Source organism: Oncorhynchus clarkii, chromosome 1 (genome assembly GCF_045791955.1).
Source record: "Oncorhynchus clarkii lewisi isolate Uvic-CL-2024 chromosome 1, UVic_Ocla_1.0, whole genome shotgun sequence".
In the NCBI taxonomy this organism is placed as follows: domain Eukaryota; kingdom Metazoa; phylum Chordata; class Actinopteri; order Salmoniformes; family Salmonidae; genus Oncorhynchus; species Oncorhynchus clarkii.
In genome coordinates, this window is record NC_092147.1 from 77052500 (window position 1) to 77071457 (window position 18958).

An 18958-nucleotide genomic window follows, 5' to 3' on the forward strand; every position below is an offset into this window, starting at 1 on the left:
CTGAAGGTGTATTTTCTTATGTTTAATACATTCTGTTGTTGATTTACTTCTCTGTTTTGGGTCGTTGTCCTGTTGCATCACCCAACTTGAGCTTCAATTGGCGGACAGATAGCCTTACATTCTCCTGGAAAATGTCTTGAAAAACTTGGGAATTCATTTTTCCATCGATGATAGCAAGCTGTCCAGGTCCTGAGGCTGCAAAGCAGCCCCAAACCATGATGCTCTCTCCACCATACTTTACAGTTGGGACGAGGTTTTGATGTTGGTGTCCTTCCAAACAACTGTAGTTTCATCGGTCCAAAGAATATGTTGCCTGAAGAGCTATGGAACATCCAGGTGCACTTTTGCAAACTTCAGAAGTGCAGCAATATTTTTGGGGGACAGCAGTGGCTTCTTCTGTGATGTCCTCCATTGAACACCATTCTTGTTTAGTGTTTTACATATTGTAGACACGTCAACAGAGATGTTAGCAAGTTCCAAAGATTTCTGTAAGTCTTTAGCTGACACTCTTGAATTCTTCTTAACCTCATTGAGCATTCTGCGCGGTGCAGGACGGCCACTCATAGGGAGAGTAGCAACAGGGCTGAACTTTCTCAATTTATAGACAATTTGTCTTACCGTGGACTGATGAACATCAAGGCTTTTAGAGATACTTTTGTAACCCTTTCCAGCTTTATGCAAGTCAACAATTCTTAATCTTAGATCTTCTGAGATCCCTTTTTCAGGCAATGCTTCTTGTGAATAGCAAACTCAAATTTTGTGAGTGTTTTTTATTTTTTATAGGGAAAGGCAGCTCTAACCAACATCTCCAATCTCATCTCATTGATTGGACTCCAGGTCAGCTGACTCCTGACTCCAATTTGACTTTTCCAAAAGCTTTAGCCTAGGGGTTCACATACCTTTTCCAACCTACACTGTGAATGTTTAAATGATATATTCAGTATAGACAAGAAAAATACAATAATTTGTGTGTTATTAGTTTAAGCGCACTGTGTCTATTGTTGTGACTTAGATGAAGATCAGATCAAATTTTATGACCAATTTATGCATAAATCCAGTAAATTACAAAGGGTTCACTTACTTTTTCTTGCCACTGTATATAAAACTCATCTGATAATCTGAAACATAAAATACTTAAAAATGGTCTAATATGATGCAAACATTTTGATCAAAGAGCCAAGACAGGGACAAGACAGGGACAAGACAGGGACAAGACAGGGGGGAATATTCTCCTCTGTGATATTAAAACCATTACATATCTGAACACTTGGAGCACCCATCTCCAAAGCACATATTTGATGAAGAGAAAAGTGCCAACTGTGGCAGCCTTGGCAGAGGAGGAACAAAGCAGTGTAACTATCAGAGTCCCCTGTGAAATCTCAACGGATACCACAGAAACCGAGCACGTTACCATCTCAATTAAATCCACGCTGCTGTTCGCATTGATTTTAAAAGCCTAATGATGACTCGTTTAAGTTGCACATTTGTATGCGTGTGTTTATGGTACTGTTTCGCAGCCTGTGAAAAAAAACCCAAAATAAAACAAGAGAAAGCATGAACACGATGTGGCATCTGTTCTTTAAGTGATATATCACTCTATTCCACTTCATTTAGCATCACTCCATCAGAGTTAATTGGTTCATGAGGAGCAGTAATTAAGGGGGAATGGCCTTGTTTATTGCTGCGCTCCGTTCATTAAGGAGTGAGCCGTGTTTGCAGAACGGGTGACATTAACACACCCTTCAGAACAGCCAAGGGTCAAGTAGCTGACTTGGCACTTGTTCCCACTACATAGCTTAGCCACAAAATTGTCTATATTGTAAAAATTCATGAAAACAAAAAATGGTCTTAATTTAAGGTTAGGCATCAGGTTAACCATGTGGTTAAGGTTGCCTAGTCACTTTATCCCTGCCTACAGTATATGTATATACAGTGCATTTGGAAAGTATATTTTCACATTTTGTTACGTTACAGCCTTATTCTAAAATGAATGAAATTCATTTTCCCTCATCACACAAATTCATTTTCCCTCATCACACATTACACCATAATGACAAAGCAAAAACAGCTTTTTAGGAATTGTTGCAAATGTATATATATATATATATATACAGTGGGGCAAACAACTATTTAGTCAACCACCAATTGTGCAAGTTAAAAAGATGAGAGAGGCCTGTATAATTTTCATCATAGGTACACTTCAACTATGACAGACAAAATGAGGGAAAAAAATGAATTTATTTGCAAATTATGGTGGAAAGTAAGTATTTGGTCACCTACAAACAAGCGAGATTTCTGGATCTCACAGACCTGTAACTTTCTTTAAGAGGCTCCTCTGTCCTCCACCTGTATTAATGGCACCTGTTTGAACTTGTTATCAGTATAAAAGACACCTGTCCACAACCTCAAACAGTCACACTCCAAACTCCACTACGGCCAAGACCAAAGAGCTGTCAAAGGACACCAGAAACAAAATTGTAGACCTGCACCAGGCTGGGAAGACTGAATCTGCAATAGGTAAGCAGCTTGGTTTGAATAAATCAACTGTGGTAGCAATTATTAGGAAATGGAAGTCATACAAGACAACTGCTAATCTCCCTCGATCTAGGGCTCCACGCAAGATCTCACCCCGTGGGGTCAAAATGATCACAAGAACGATGAGCAAAAATCCCAGAACCACACGGGGGTTAGTGTGACCTAGTGAATGACCTGCAGAGAGCTGGGACCAAAGTAACAAAGCCTACCATCAGTAACACACTACGCCGCCAGGGACTCAAATCCTGCAGTGCCAGACGTGTCCCCCTGCTTAAGCCAGTACATGTCCAGGCCCGTCTGAAGTTTGCTAGAGAGCATTTGGATGATCCAGAAGAAGATTGGGAGAGTGTCATATGGTCAGATGAAACCAAAATAGAACTTTTTGGTAAAAACTCAACTCGCCGTGTTTGGAGGACAAAGAATGCTGAGTTGCATCCAAAGAACACCATACCTACTGTGAAGCCTGGGGGTGGAAACATCATGCTTTGGGGCTGTTTTTCTGCAAAGGGACCAGGGCGACTGATCCGTGTAAAGGAAAGAATGAATGGGGCCATGTATCGTGAGATTTTGAGTGAAAATCTCCTTCCATCAGCAAGGGCATGAAGATGAAACGTGGCTGGGTCTTTCAGCATAACAATGATCCCAAACACACCGCCCGGGCAACGAAGGAGTGGCTTCGTAAGAAGCATTTCAAGGTCCAGGAGTAGCCTAGCCAGTCTCCAGATCTCAACCCCATAGAAAATCTTTGGAGGGAGTTGAAAGTCTGTGTTGCCCAGCAACAGCCCCAAAACATCACTGCTCTAGAGGAGATCTACATGGAGGAATGGGCCAAAATACCAGCAACAGTGTGTGAAAACCTTGTGAAGACTTACAGAAAATGTTTGACCTCTGTCATTGTCAACAAAGGGTATATAACAAAGTATTGAGATAAACTTTTGTTATTGACCAAATACTTATTTTCCACCATAATTTGCAAATAAATTCATAAAAAATCGTACAATGTGATTTCAGGATTTTTTTTCTCATTTTGTCTGTCATAGTTGTGTACCTATGATGACAATTACAGGCCTCTCTCATCTTTTTAAGTGGGAGAACTTGCACAATTGGTGGCTGACTAAATAATTGTTTGCCCCACTGTATATATATAAAAAAAAAATGAAATATCACATTTACATAAGTTTTCAGACCCTTTACTCAGTACTTTGTTGAAGCACCATTGGCAGCGATTACAGCCTCAAGTCTTCTTGGGTATGACGCTACAAGCTTGGCACACCTGTATTTGGGGAGTTTGTCCCATTCTTCTCTGCAGATCAAATCAAGCTCTGTCAGGTTAGATGGGGAGCGTAGCTGCACAGCTATTTTTAGGTCTCTCCAGAGAGGTTCGATCTGATTCAAGTCCGGGCTCTGGCTGGGCCACTCAAGGACATTCGCATAAACGCTTAGGGTCGTTGTCCTGTTGGAAGGTGAACCTTTTCATCAAGGATCTCTGTACTTTGCCCCGTTAATCTTTCCCTCGATCCTGACTAGTCTTCCAGTCCCTGCCGCTGAAAAACATCTAATCAGCATGCTGCTGCCACCTCCATGCTTCACCCTAGGGATGGTGCCAGGTTCCCACCAGACGTGACGCTTGGCATTCAGGCCAAAGAGTGTGATCTTGGTTTCATCCGACCAGAGAATCTTGTTTCTAATGGTCTGAGAGTCTTTAGGTGCCTTTTGGCAAACTCCAAGCGGGCTGTCATGTGCCTTTTACAGAGGAGCGCCTTCTGTCTGGCTACACTACCATAAAGGCCTGATTGGTGGAGTGCTGCAGAGATGGTTGTCCTTCTGGAAGGTACTCCCATCTCCATAGAGGAACTCTGGCGCTCTGTCAGAGTGACCATCGGGTCCTTGGTCACCTCCCTGAACAAGGCCCTTCTCCCCTGATTGCTCAGTTTGGCTGGGCGACCAGCTCCAGGAAGAGTCTTGGTGGTTCCAAACTTCTTCCATTTAAGAATGATGGAGGCCACTGTGTTCTTGGGGACCTTCAATGCTGCAGACATGTTTTGGTACCCTTCCCCAGATCTGTGCCTTGACACAATCCTGTCTTGGAGCTCTACAGACAATTCCTTCCACCTCATCGTTTGTTTATTGCATTGGCATGCACTGTCAACTGTGGGACCTTATATAGAAAGGTGTGTGCCTTTCCAAATCATGTCCAATCAATTGAATTTACCACAAATGGACTCCAATCAAGTGATAGAAACATCTCAAGGATGATCGATGGAAACAGGATGCACCTGAGCTCAATTTCGAGTCTCATAGCAAAGGGCCTGAATACTTATGTAAATAAGGTATTTCTGTTTTCTATTTTTAACACATTTGCAAACATTTCTAAAACCCTGTTTTTGCTTTGTCATTATGGGGTTTTGTGTGTAGATTGATGAGGAAAAACATTTATTTAATACATGTTAGAATAAGGCTGTAACATAACAACATTTGGAAAAAGTCAAGGGGTCTGAATACTTTCCGAATGAACTGCATCTACCTCAATTACATCGTACCCCTGCACATCGACTCAGTACTGCTATCCCATGTATACAACCAAGTTATCATTACTCATTGTGTATTTATTTCTTGTTATTATTTTGAAATGTATATTATTTCTCTCTACAGCTGTTGTTTACAAAGCATGTAAACAAATACAATTTGATTTCTGACTTTGTGGCTGTGACGACCCTTGGCACTGGAGGGGGGAAACAGAACTTTGCCTGTAGGTGAAACTACTAGTGAACGGCGCACGTTGAGTATGGTACAGAATGTCATGGGGAGAGTACTACCATTACAAAAACATTCAGTAGTCCACCCTCAGTCAGTTTCATTGAGGAGCTGGCCTGTTCACGTGTCCATGAAAAGGTGAAGAGAGAGTTTTGTCAATATTTCTAAAGCTGCCAAATATGCATATACTGTACCTGAAAGTCTTACCAATTATCACTATTCAAGATACATTGACACACACCGAGAGAGACACAGAGACACAGAGAGAGAGACATACCCAGAGTCTGAGTTGGTGAGAATAGAGCACCCTCTCATTTGCGTCAGTTTGAATCTGGTGTTGTATGGTGTGCTCCACTTTTGGGCCGCATTCCAGGCAGACTACATTTCAGTTGCCCGCCAGATCTCCCAACACTCAACTACACCATAAGATTTAGTAATCTGATACCTGTCTGCTCAGTTGATGTGGCACTTAAATACTGGTAGATGTGCACAGTGCAACTGAAAAGTCATCTGCCTGGAACACCACCATGGTTTCCAACAATTACGACAGTTGAGGAGATATGACCTACCTCTCTCCTCCTGGACGCCCAGCACGTCTGTTTGACCTTCCACACCACCGCCGCCACCAGCAAAAGGGACAGGAAACAGCTGCAGGAGGACAACGGGACAACCAATCAATCAATCAAACAATTAGCTAATCATCCATTATGTTATCCATTCATTCTACTATTTTACAATCAACCCTAGCATTTTAATATTTCCTAATTCATAGAATTGGTATGATGTCACAATGTGTCAATGTACTTTGCAGATGATTTGGTTGCCTTTGCAACTTCTTTGACTGTTTTCATTTCTCCATGTGCCTGCATAGAGCACTGCCTGTCTGTTTACCTTAGAGAAGATTACAAAAATGTCAGTCACAAGGCTAGCAGCACCGAACACTATAAAATAGACTTTAAGATTGAGTGGCTGGCTGCTGAAGTAAACCAAGTGAAATATGGGGAAATGGCATCAGTTGGACACCATCAATAACCCCAGGGATCTAGCGCATTCCATAGAGTGGGTCAGGGAGAGTAGGAATGGCCATGCACTTCTGACAGAAAGCATTGTCACACAGAGTGACCCTAATGCCAATGACATCTGGAGGTTAGATCACACAAAGCCCGTCTTTCAACCACAGCTTTTACAAGTCCTTTAGGCCAACGCACCAAACCGCCAAGGCAGGAAGTCAATTAGAGACACTTGTGAGTTACAGTCCAAGACAATCACTATCTTTATAACGCCTTCCGTGTACAGCTAGAAAGAACCGCAGAAGCAATGACCACATCGTAAAGGGCTAAAGAGTTTTAATTATCATGACATTTCCAAGCCAAGCCTGCTGAAAGGCTGTGGATATGCTCTCTTGTCACATGTTCTGGAAAACCACCAGTACATCAACTATCAGAGAAATTAGCCTAGTTAGTAATGTGTACCAAATACAGTCCTTTTCTTAATTGTTTTATTTATTAACTTTTATTTAAGCAGGGAGTCTGATTAAGACCAAGGTCTCTTCATCAGATGAGCCCTGCATTAACACATCAATACACAACAATTACACTATACATATCTACACATCAATTACACAGTTATGAAAACTTAGGACACTAAAGAGGCCTTTCTACTGACTCTGAAAAACACCAAAAGAAAGATGCCCAGGGTCCCTGCTTATCTGCGTGAGCGTGCCTTAGGCATGCTGCAAAAAGGCATGAGGACTGCAGATGTGGCCAGGGCAATAAATTGCAATGTCTGTACTGTGAGATGCCTAAGACAGTGCTACAGGGAGACAGGACGTACAGCTGATCGTCCTCCCAGTGGCAAACCACGTGTAACAACACCTGCACAGATTTTGTACATCTGAACATCACACCTGCGGGACAGGTACAGGATGGCAACAACAACTGCCCGAGTTACACCAGGAACGCACAATCCCGCCATCAATGCTCAGACTGTTCGCAATAGGCTGAGAGAGGCTGGACTGAGGGCTTGTAGGCCTGTTGTAAGGCAGGTCCTCACCAGACATCACCGGCAACAACGTCGCCTATGGGCACAAACCCACCGTCGCGGGACCAGACAGGACTGGCAAAAAGTGCTCTTCACTGACAAGTCACGGTTTTGTCTCACCAGGGGTGATGGTCGGATTTGCGTTATCGTCGAAGGAATAAGCATTTTATACCGAGGCCTGTACTCTAGAGCGGGATCGATTTGGAGGTGGAGGGTCCGTCATGGTCTGGGGCGGTGTGTCACAGCATCATCGGACTGAGCTTGTTGTCATTGCAGGCAATCTCAATGCTGTGTGTTACAGGGAAGACATCCTCCTCCCTCATGTGGTACTCTTCCTGCAGGCTCATCCTGACATGACCCTCCAGCATGACAATGCCACCAGCCATACTGCTCGTTCTGTACGTGATTTCTAGCAAGACAGCAATGTCAGTGTTCTGCCATGGCCAGCGAAGAGCCTCTATCTCAATCCCATTGAGCACGTCTGGGACCTGTTGGATCAGAGGGTGAGGGCTAGGGCCATTCCCCCCAGAAATGTCCGGAAACTTGCAGGTGCCAAACATGATACTGACTGTTACTTTTGATTTTGAGCCCCCCTTTGTTCAAGGACACATTATTCCATTTCTGTTCGTCACATGTCTGTGGAACTTGTTCAGTTTATGTCTCAGTTGTTGAACCTTGTTATGTTCACACAAATATTTACACATATTAAGTTTTCTGAAAATAAATGCAGTTGACAGTGAGAGGACGTTCTTCATACACTAAGTTGACTGTGCCTTTAAACAGCTTGGGAAATTCCAGAAAACGATGTCATGGCTTTAGAAGCTTCTGATAGGCTAATTGACATCATTGAGTCAATTGGAGTTGTACCTGTGGATGTATTTCAAGGCCTATCTTCAAACTCAGTGCCTCTTTGCTTGACATCATAGAAAAATCAAAAGAAATCAGCCAAGACCTCAGAAAAAAAATTGTGGACCTCCACAAGTCTGGTTCATCTTTGGGAACAATTTCCAAATGCCTGAAGGTATCATGTTCATCTGTACAAACAATAGTACGCAAGTATAAACACCATGGGACCACACAGCCGTCATACTGCTCAGGAAGGAAATGCGTTCTGTCTCCTAGAGATGAACATACTTTGGTGCGAAAAGTGCAAATCAATCCCAGAACAACAGCAAAGGACCTTGTGAAGATGCTGGAGGAAAGAGGTACAAAAGTATCTATAGCCACAGTAAAACGAGTCCTATATCGACATAACCTGAAAGGCTGCTCAGCAAGGAAGAAGCAAATGCTCCAAACCTGCCATAAAAAGCCAGACTATGGTTTGCAACTGCACATGGGGACAAAGATCGTACTTTTTAGAGAAATGTCCTCTGGTCTGATGAAACAAAAATAGAATATATATATATATATACACACACATCAATTACACTATACATACATATATACACACATATATACATACATATATACACACATACACATACATACAGTGGGGCAAAAAAGTATTTAGTCAGCCACCAATTGTGCAAGTTCTCCCACTTAAAAATATGAGAGAGGCCTGGAATTTTCATCATAGGTACACTTCAACTATGACAGACAAAATGAGAAAAAAAATCCAGAAAATCACATTGTAGGATTATTAATGAATTTATTTGCAAAATATGGTGGAAAATAAGTATTTGGTCACCTATAAACAAGCAAGATTTCTGGCTCTCACAGACCTGTAACTTCTTCTTTAAGAGGCTCCTCTGTCCTCCACTCGTTAGCTGTATTAATGGCAGCTGTTTGAACTTGTTATCAGTATAAAAGACACCTGTTCACAACCTCAAACAGTCACATTCCAAACTCCACTATGGCCAAGACCAAAGAGCTGTCAAAGGACACCAGAAACAAAATTGTAGACCTGCACCAGGCTGGGAAGACTGAATCTGCATCCAAAGAACACCATACCTACTGTGAAGCATGGGGGTGGAAACATCATGCTTTGGGGCTGTTTTTCTGCAAAGGGACCAGGACGACTGATCCGTGTAAAGGAAAGAATGAATGGGGCCATGTATCGTGAGATTTTTTGTGAAAACCTCCTTCCATCAGCAAGGGCATTGAAGATGAAACGTGGCTGGGTCTTTCAGCATGACAATGATCCCAAACACACCGCCTGGGCAACGAAGGAGTGGCTTCGTAAGAAGCATTTCAAGGTCCTAGAGTGGCCTAGCCAGTCTCCAGATCTCAACCCCATAGAAAATCTTTGGAGGGAGTTGAAAGTCTGTGTTGCCCAGCAACAGCCCCAAAACATCACTGCTCTAGAGGAGATCTGCATGGAGGAATGGGCCAAAATACCATCAACAGTGTGTGAAAACCTTGTGAAGACTTACAGAAAATGTTTGACCTCTGTCATTGCCAACAAAGGGTATATAACAAAGTATTGAGATAAACTTTTTTTTTTATTGACCAAATACGTATTTTCCACCATAATTTGCAAATAAATTCTTAAAAAATCCTACAATGTGATTTTCTGGATTTTGGATTTTCTCATTTTGTCCGTCATAGTTGAAGTGTACCTATGATGAAAATTACAGGTCTCTCTCATCTTTTTAAGTGGGAGAACTTGCACAATTGGTGGCTGACTAAATACTTTTTTGCCCCACTGTATGTATGTATGTATGTATATATATATATATATATATATATATATATATATATATATATATATATACATATACACACACACACACACACACACACATCAATTACACAGTTCATGAAAAGCAAAACACAATCATAAACAAACACATTCTTCAGTAAAAAGGAAAACTGTATGGTACATACTTCTAGTTTTCACCATAACCATTTGTGTGCAGGCAATATTGTGTAAACTTAGATATGGCATAAACATTTCTGTGGCAGGTCTGATTAAATATGACCATACGTCAAGCATAGTCTATGACCGATTTCATCACAAATGTCTTAAAACTGTGGGAAAATAAATAAAGTCTCACACAACCCTATGATGGCTGTAGCTCCATATTGCTGGCAGGAGTGTAACTAGGATGGTTGGGAACAGACTCTTCCTCTCCTCCAACACCACTCATTGGCTTAGCCATATTTCAAAACACAATCAGCCCAACATTCCACATCAAATCTATTAATTCAGCCAGCAATTAATCCCAAATGGGGTGACTTACTGCAGTAATAGGGAGAGAAGAGGGCTAACTGTTGCTATTCTATAGGAATTATGGGGAGGAGAGCGTGAAAGCTGATTCCACTCCCTGTCGTTGAGCATACTTTTCTTGGGGTTTCTTATACATTAATGGCTTTAGCTAAGTCATCTGCAACCAATGAGATTCAAACCAATGAGTTTGAATGGATATACACTGAGTGTACAAAACATTAGGAACACCTTCGTAATATTGAGTGGCGCCCCCCTTTGCCCTCAGAACAGCCTCAATTCTTCGGGGCATGTACTCTACAAGGTGTCGAAAGCGTTCCACAGGGATACTGGCCCATATTAACTCCAATGCCTCCCACAGTTGTGTCAAGTTGTCTGGATGTCCTTCGGGTGGTGGACGATTCTTGATACTGAAACTGTTGAATGTGAAAAACCCAGCAGCGTTGCAGTTCTTGACACACTCAAACCGGTGCGCCTGGCGCCTACTACCAAAATACTTATTTAAGCGGTCTCCTTCCCTTCATCTACACTGATTGAAGTGGATTTAACAAGTGACATAAGTAAGGGATCATACAGTGGTTCCTCCTTTAAAAGTTGCAGCGTACTGCGGCGCAGCTTGCATGGTGCCACAGAATTCTATGGCACGTTATTTAAGTGTGAACCCCTGGTACCATTCATGCTAATTAGTGCTAGTTTGACCACCAGAGGGCATCTTTGAGAAGCATTTGATAGCCTTCAATAATAGCTGTACTAGAGAATACGGGCACGCGGGAGACCGGGGTTCAATTCCCTGACGGGGAGGAAGGAGTAGGCTGTCCTTGTTAATAAGAATTTGTTCTTAACTGACTTGCCTAGTTAAATAAAGATTACAGTAAGAGCATAACATTTCAACACCCTCACTAATACCCAAACGGAGAATCAGTGAAAATAAAAATCTCACAGATTTATCAAGACCAGTTCCCTTGTCTCAGAGCAGCGCAAAACAGTGCTAAAATAGTTGTAGGCTTTTTCTTCAAATCATATTGCTTCTAACTTCAATATGCTCTTTAAATAAATAAGACCTACACCACTTTTAACAGCACATTACTCAACACTAGTGAGACTCATGTCGCCTACGGCATGCCTACATTATATCGAAAAATATGACGTGACTCTCCGCAAATAATTACATATAGAGGATTGGAGGATATTTATGTAATTCACTGATATTTATTCCCATAGTAATTATTTGTATCCATCACTAAATAAACATCAGCATTTTGAAAGAGTATTTTTATCATTATTTTATTAATGGAAGCATAAAGATGCCATTATTAGTTACATTGTTTTAGTTTGAACATGCAGGCACTAAGAACAGAACAGCGGGAACGTTTCCCTAGTCAGCTCCATTATTAGTTACATTGCTTTAGTTTGAACATGCAGGCACTAAGAACAGAACAGCGGGAACGTTTCCCTAGTCATCTCCATTATTAGTTACGTTGTTTTAGTTTGAACATGCAGGCACTAAGAACAGAACAGCGGGAACGTTTCCCTAGTCAGCTCCATTATTAGTTACATTGTTTTAGTTTGAACATGCAGGCACTAAGAACAGAACAGCGGGAACGTTTCCCTAGTCAGCTCCATTATTAGTTACATTGTTTTAGTTAGAACATGCAGGCACTAAGAACAGAACAGCGGGAACGTTTCCCTAGTCAGCGCCATGATTAGTGCAATGCCCCTTAAAGCGTTGCAAGTGTGGCGGGGTGGGGGTCCACCCCCTCCCCCATGGGCTAGGTCGGTCTTCAGGTCGCGGCTCTGCAGCCCATCCCGTGCCCCCTTCCCTCGTGCCTTGAACCTCGCACGCTTTCAGTGGATACAGTTGGAGAACTGCAAGGCAGTTGTCCTGCTAATAACAGAGTTAATAATATATCTGTGAGAATATCTAACAGGCTTTTATATAATTCTAAATGAATAATAATAATAATTGCTCTGTTTAAAAAATAACAATAATTTAGAGATTATTTTGTTTACAAAGAACGTAAACATAGTTACTAATTTGTAAATAAAGCCTGTTTGTTATTTAGAATGATTTATTTCTGTTTTTAGAGGGAGAAAAACCAAAAACCTATAGCCATCTCATGGGTCTCCCAGCTGAGGCCGCCATGGGTATTGAACCAGCATCTGTAGCAATAAAGCTTGCACTGCTATGGTCTTAGACCGTCGGGCCACTCAGGTGCTGTACAACGTGATTGTTCGGGAGTGGCCTACAGTTCTAAGAGCAAATAATCCTAACAAAATAAAATAATAAAAACTTTAGTGTAACAACAGTTCTAGTAAGTATTTGTTTTATTTTTTTATTTCACCTTTATTTAACCAGGTAGGCTAGTTGAGAACACCTTTATTTAACCAGGTAGGCTAGTTGAGAACACCTTTATTTAACCAGGTAGGCTAGTTGAGAACACCTTTATTTAACCAGGTAGGCTAGTTGAGAACACGTTCTCATTTGCAACTGCAACCTGGCCAAGATAAAGCATAGCAATTCGAAACATACAACAACACAGAGTTAGACATGGAATGAACAAAACATAGTCGATAATACAGTAGAACAAAATAAAACAAAAAGTCTATATACAGTGAGTGCAAATGAGGTAAGATAAGGGAGTTAAGGCAATAAATAGGCCATGGTGGCGAAGTAATTACAATATAGCAATTAAACACTGAAATGGTAGATGTGCAGAAGATGAATTTGCAAGTAGAGATACTGGGGTGCAAAGGAGCAAGATAAATAAATAAATACATACTGTATGGGGATGAGGTAGGTAGATAAATGGGCTGTTTAAAGATGGGCTATTAACAGGTACAGTGATCTGTGAGCTGCTCTGACAGCTGGTGCTTAAAGCTAGTGAGGGAGATTTGATTCTCCAGCTACAGAGATTTGTGCAGTTTGTTCCAGTCATTGGCAGCAGAGAACTGGAAGTAAAGCTTTGGGGGTGACCAGTGAGATATACCTGCTGGAGCGCGTGCTACGAGTGGGTGCTGCTATGGTGACCAGTGAGCTGAGATAAGGCGGGGCTTTACCTAGCAGAGACTTGTAGATAACCTGTAGCCAGTGGGTTTGGCGACAAGTATGAAGCGAGGGCCAAACAACGAGAGCCTACAAGTCGCAATGGTGGGTAGTGTATGGGGCTTTGGTGACAAAACTGATGGCACTGTGGGTATGTTTGGCAGCATGATTGAAGGATGCTTTGATGAAATATAGGAAGTATAATTTTGGATTGGAGATGCTTAATGTGAGTCTGGAAGGAGACTTTACAGTCTAACCAAACACCTAGGTATTTGTAGCTGTCCACGTATTCTAAGTCAGAGCCGTCCAGAGTAGTGTTGCTGGACGAGCGAGCAGGTGCGGGCAGTGATCGGTTGAATAGCATGCATTTAGTTTTACTTGCGTTTAAGAGCAGTTGGAGGCCACGGAAGGAGGGTTGTATGGCATTGAAGCTCGTCTGGAGGTTAGTTAATACAGTGTCCAATGAGGGGCCAGAAGTATACAGAATGGTGTTGTCTGCATAGAGGTGTACCAGAGAATCACAAGCAGCAAGAGCAACATCATTGATGTATACAGAGAAGAGAGTCGGCCCGAGAATTGAACCCTGTGGCACCCCCATAGAGACTGCCAGAGGTCCCGACAACAGGCCCCCCTTGACACACTGAACTCTATCAGAGAAGTAGTTGGTAAACCAGGCGAGGCAATCATTTGAGAAACCAAGGCTGTTGAGTCTGCCAATAAGAATGTGGTGATTGATAGAGTCGAAAGCCTTGGCCAGGTCGATGAATACGGCTGCACAGTAATGTCTCTTATCGAGGGCGGTTATGATGTCGTTTAGGACCTTGAGCGTGGCTGAGGTGCATCCATGACCAGCTCTGAAACCAGATTGCAAAGCGGAGAAGGTACGGTGGGATTCGAAATGGTCGGTAATCTGTTTGTTAACTAGGCTTTCGAAGACCTTAGAAAGACAGGGTAGGATAGATATAGGTCTGTAGCAGTTTGGGTCTAGAGTGTCATCCCCTTTGAAGAGGGGGATGACCGTGGCAGCTTTCCAATCTTTGAGAATCTCAGACGATACGAAAGAGAGGTTGAACAGGCTAGTAATAGGGGTTGCAACAATTTCGTCAGAAAATGTAAGAAAGATAGGGTGGTCTTACAGGCACGTGGAGGTCACACACACTACCGAGGCTAATTTTTACTTGTTACTTGTTCAGATTGTCTAGCCCGGCTGATTTGTAGGGGTCCAGATTTTGCAGCTCTTTCAGAACATCAGCTATCTGGATTTGTGTAAAGGAGAAATGGTGGGGGCAATGGCGGGTTGCTGTGGAGGGTGCCGGGCAGTTGACCGGGGTAGGGGTAGCCAGGTGGAAAGCATGGCCAGCTGTAGAGAAATGCTTATTGAAATTCTCAATTATAGTGGATTTATCGGTGGTGACAGTGTTTCCTATCTTCAGTGCAGTGGGCAGCTGGGAGGAGGTATTCTTATTCTCCATGGACATTACAGTGTCCCAGAACTTTTTTGAGTTAGTACTACAGGATGCAAATTTCTGTTTGAAAAAGCTAGCCTTAGCTTTCCTAACTGCCTGTGTATATTTGTTCCTAACTTCCCTGAAAAGTTGCATATCACGGGGGCTATTCGATGCTAATGCAGAACGCCACGGGATGTTTTTGTGCTGGTCAAGGGCAGACAGGTGAACCAAGGACTCAATCTATTCCTAGTTCTACATTTTTTGAATGAGGGCATTCTTATTTAAGATGGTGAGGAAGGCACTTTTAAAGAATAGTCAGGCATCATCTACTGACGGGATGAGGTCAATGTCATTCCAGGATACCCGGGCCAGGTCAATTAGAAAGGACTGCTCGCAGAATTGTTTTAGGGAGAGTTTGACAGTGATGAGGGGTGGTCGTTTGGTCGCAGACCCATTATGGACGCAGGCAATGAGGCAGTGATCGCTGAGATCTTGATTGAAAACAGCAGAGGTGTATTTGGAGGGCGAGTTAGTTAGGATGACATCTATGAGGGTGCCCGTGTTTACGGATTTGGAGTTGTACCTGGTAGGTTCATTGATAATTTGTGTGAGATTGAGGGCATCAAGCTTGGATTGTAGGATGGCCGGGGTGTTAAGCATGTCCCAGTTTAGGTCACCTAGTAGCACGAGCTCAGAAGACAGATGGGGGGCAATCAATTCACATATGGTATCGAGGGCACAGCTGGTGGCAGAGGGAGGTCTATAGCAAGCGGCAACAGTGAGAGACTTGTTTCTGGAAAGGTGAACTTTTAGAAGTAGAAGCTCAAATTGTTTGGGTACAGACTTGTATAGTAATACAGAACTCTGAAGGCTATCTTTTCAGTAGATTGCAACACCGCCCCCTTTGGCAGCTCTATCTAGGCGGAAAATGTTATAGTTAGCGATGGAGATTTCAGGGTTTTTGGTGGTTTTCCTAAGCCAGGATTCAGACATGGCTAAGACATGCGTGTTGGCAGAGTGTGCTAAAGCAGTGAGTAAAACAAACTTTGGGAGTAGGTTTCTAATGCTAACATGCATGAAACCAAGGTTTTTACGGTTACAGAAGTCAACAAATGAGAGCACCTGGGGAGTGGGAGTGGAGCTAGGCACAGCAGGACCTGAATTAACCTCTACATCACCAGAGGAACAGAGAAGAAGTATGATAAGGGTATGGCTAAATGCGAAACGAACTGGCCGTCTAGCGCGTTCAGAACAGAGTAAAAGGAGCAGGTTTCTGGGCATGATAGCATAGATTCAAGGCATAGTGTACAGACAAAGGTAAGGTCGGATGTGAGTACATTGGAGGTAAACCTAGGCATTGAGTAATGATGAGAGAGATATAGTCTCTAGAGACATTTAAACCAGGTGATGTCATCGCATATGTAGGAGGTGGAACAACATGGTTGGTTAAGGCACATTGAGCAGGGCTAGAGGCTCTACAGTGAAATAAGTAATACTGAAGTTGTGCACAATTATCCGTTTCTATTTAGGTTTATGTTGACAATTCATTATCAGTTAGAGACACAGTAGGATCAAAAAGCATATACAGTGCTCTAACTCCCCCTTGCGCTGGTCTGGAGCAATGAAGTGGTGACGCAGGGTATCGTACTAAACCACAAATTACCTCTAAGTCCCGCGGCGTAAGCTTGCAACTTTTAAAGGAGGAACCACTGTAGCTTTCACCTGGATTCACATGGTTAGTTTACGCCATGGCTCAGTGTATGTATAATTGTGTGTGTGTGTGTGTGTGTGTGTGTGTGTGTGTGTGTGTGTGTGTGTGTGTGTGTGTGTGTGTGTGTGTGTACGGAGGGGCTGAGGTTCAGTATAGTGGATCGCATGAACATGGGGAAGAGGTTTAAAAGACATCACAATCACTGGAGAACATAGCAGAAAACACCAGTAGCAAACTATGCAATCAGTACCAAATCCTCAGCACACAGTCCACAAATTACCAAAATAAATAAAGCCCAATTTCATCTCTACACCATAGGCTGATTTCTAAGGGAGACCAAACAGTGGATAAGATGATCCCAATTGTTTACCTTTCTATCTGTGACACAGAGCACACGAAGCAGTGTTGTTTGTCACACTGCCTGGAGTATCCCTCAGGTCGCAGTGGCACAGTGTTGATACATTTTGAATTAATTGGGACAGCTGAAAGAGGCTTAATAGCCACTTAGCTTTGTATATTGTCTCTGTGCTGAACTTGAGCGAGAAAAGAAGCAGAGATGATTGCTAATCAGCTGAGAGAGAGGAAAAGAGTAATTGGACCAAACTGAACTGCCAATGTCACCAATTCTAGTAGCATTGGGGCTGAAGAGGAGAAGCACCATAAACGCTCCTTCAGTATTAAAATAGTTCTTGCTCATTTAGGGAACCGCTCTGAAAAGGGTGAATGATAGAGAGCAACCACTCTTCAGATAAAAGCTGGTCAAATTAGTTTTTAGCAGTTAATCAGAGTCTCTTGAGCCTTGTTCACATTCGCAGTTTGAAGTTATTCAATCCATTTTTTGGGGTGGCATATCTGATTCGAATCCGTTCTTTTTCCTGCAGTCTGAACAGCCAAAAAGCACATGGATTTTGATATTTCAAGCCACCTTCGTAGGTGGTCAAATCTGATTTGTTTGCCATCAAGTGGTTTATCTTGTTACTTGCTAGCTACTCTGTTGACAGATTGACAAGAACATGTGGTCGCTAACTAGCTTGTTAATCGTTTACAAACAAATGAGTAACTGTGCTAGAAAGTTAAACAGCTACAGTACCTACCTAGCTACAGTACCTACCTAGCTACAGTACCTACCTAGCTACAGTACCTACCTAGCTAGCTGACTGCCCTGTGGCTAGTCAAAAATGTATTGTTTTGAAAGTTGGATCATCTTATCTTTTGAGACTTTAAAAGTGTTCTTACACTATGATTTTGAACATTCAAAGGCAACTGGGAGACGTTCCTGGCAGGCATTGTTGTCACCATAGCTTGCTACATAACTGATAAGTGATAAGAAGCACGAGCACCACCAACAATTTGCCTATGACAACTAGAGTAGCCATGTCAGAAAATGACTGCTGTCTGAACACACACAAATCCGATTTGGTCACTTGTAACTTGCTGTTTAGTCAGTATTCTAAAAACGGATATGAAAAACAAAACTGACGTGAGCTTTAAGGCCTGCGGTGTGAACAAGGCTTTAGATTGCTACCCCATGTTGAGAGTTTAGTGGGAGGTTAAAATGAAGTGAGAACCTTCCAACCTTTTTCCCCCACACTTTAGTTGTTTTTCTCCTGCGTGCATGTGTTAAATATAAGCATGATGTACTGTAGTAGATAGGTGATTCTGTGACTTAAATGACAAATAGTGCAAATACAGTGCCTTGCGAAAGTATTCGGCCCCCTTGAACTTTGCGACCTTTTGCCACATTTCAGGCTTCAAACATAAAGATATAAAACTGTATTTTTTTTGTGAAGAATCAACAACAAGTGGGACACAATCATGAAGTGGAACGACATTTATTGGATATTTCAAACTTTTTTAACAGATCAAAAACTGAAAAATTGGGCGTGCAAAATTATTCAGCCCCCTTAAGTTAATACTTTGTAGCGCCACCTTTTGCTGCGATTACAGCTGTAAGTCGCTTGGGGTATCTACATTTTTACTATCAGTTTTGCACATCGAGAGACTGACATTTTTTCCCATTCCTCCTTGCAAAACAGCTCGAGCTCAGTGAGGTTGGATGGAGAGCATTTGTGAACAGCAGTTTTCAGTTCTTTCCACAGATTCTCGATTGGATTCAGGTCTGGACTTTGACATGGCCATTCTAACACCTGGATATGTTCATTTTTGAACCATTCCATTGTAGATTTTGCTTTATGTTTTGGATCATTGTCTTGTTGGAAGACAAATCTCCGTCCCAGTCTCAGGTCTTTTCAAATCAAATC

At 42.3% G+C, this 18958-nt stretch overlaps 1 protein-coding gene across 2 annotated transcripts in view; it reads right to left on the minus strand.

Annotated features, from left to right (window-relative positions):
- The window catches only part of LOC139412626 (attractin-like protein 1), a 319192-nt gene that overhangs the window by 104669 nt on the left and 195565 nt on the right, over nucleotides 1-18958 (minus strand). For both annotated transcript variants that reach the window (XM_071159320.1, XM_071159317.1), the window contains one exon: nucleotides 5859-5937. In XM_071159320.1, coding sequence (XP_071015421.1) covers nucleotides 5859-5937 — 79 coding nt within the window. The remainder of the gene's footprint in view (nucleotides 1-5858; nucleotides 5938-18958) is intronic.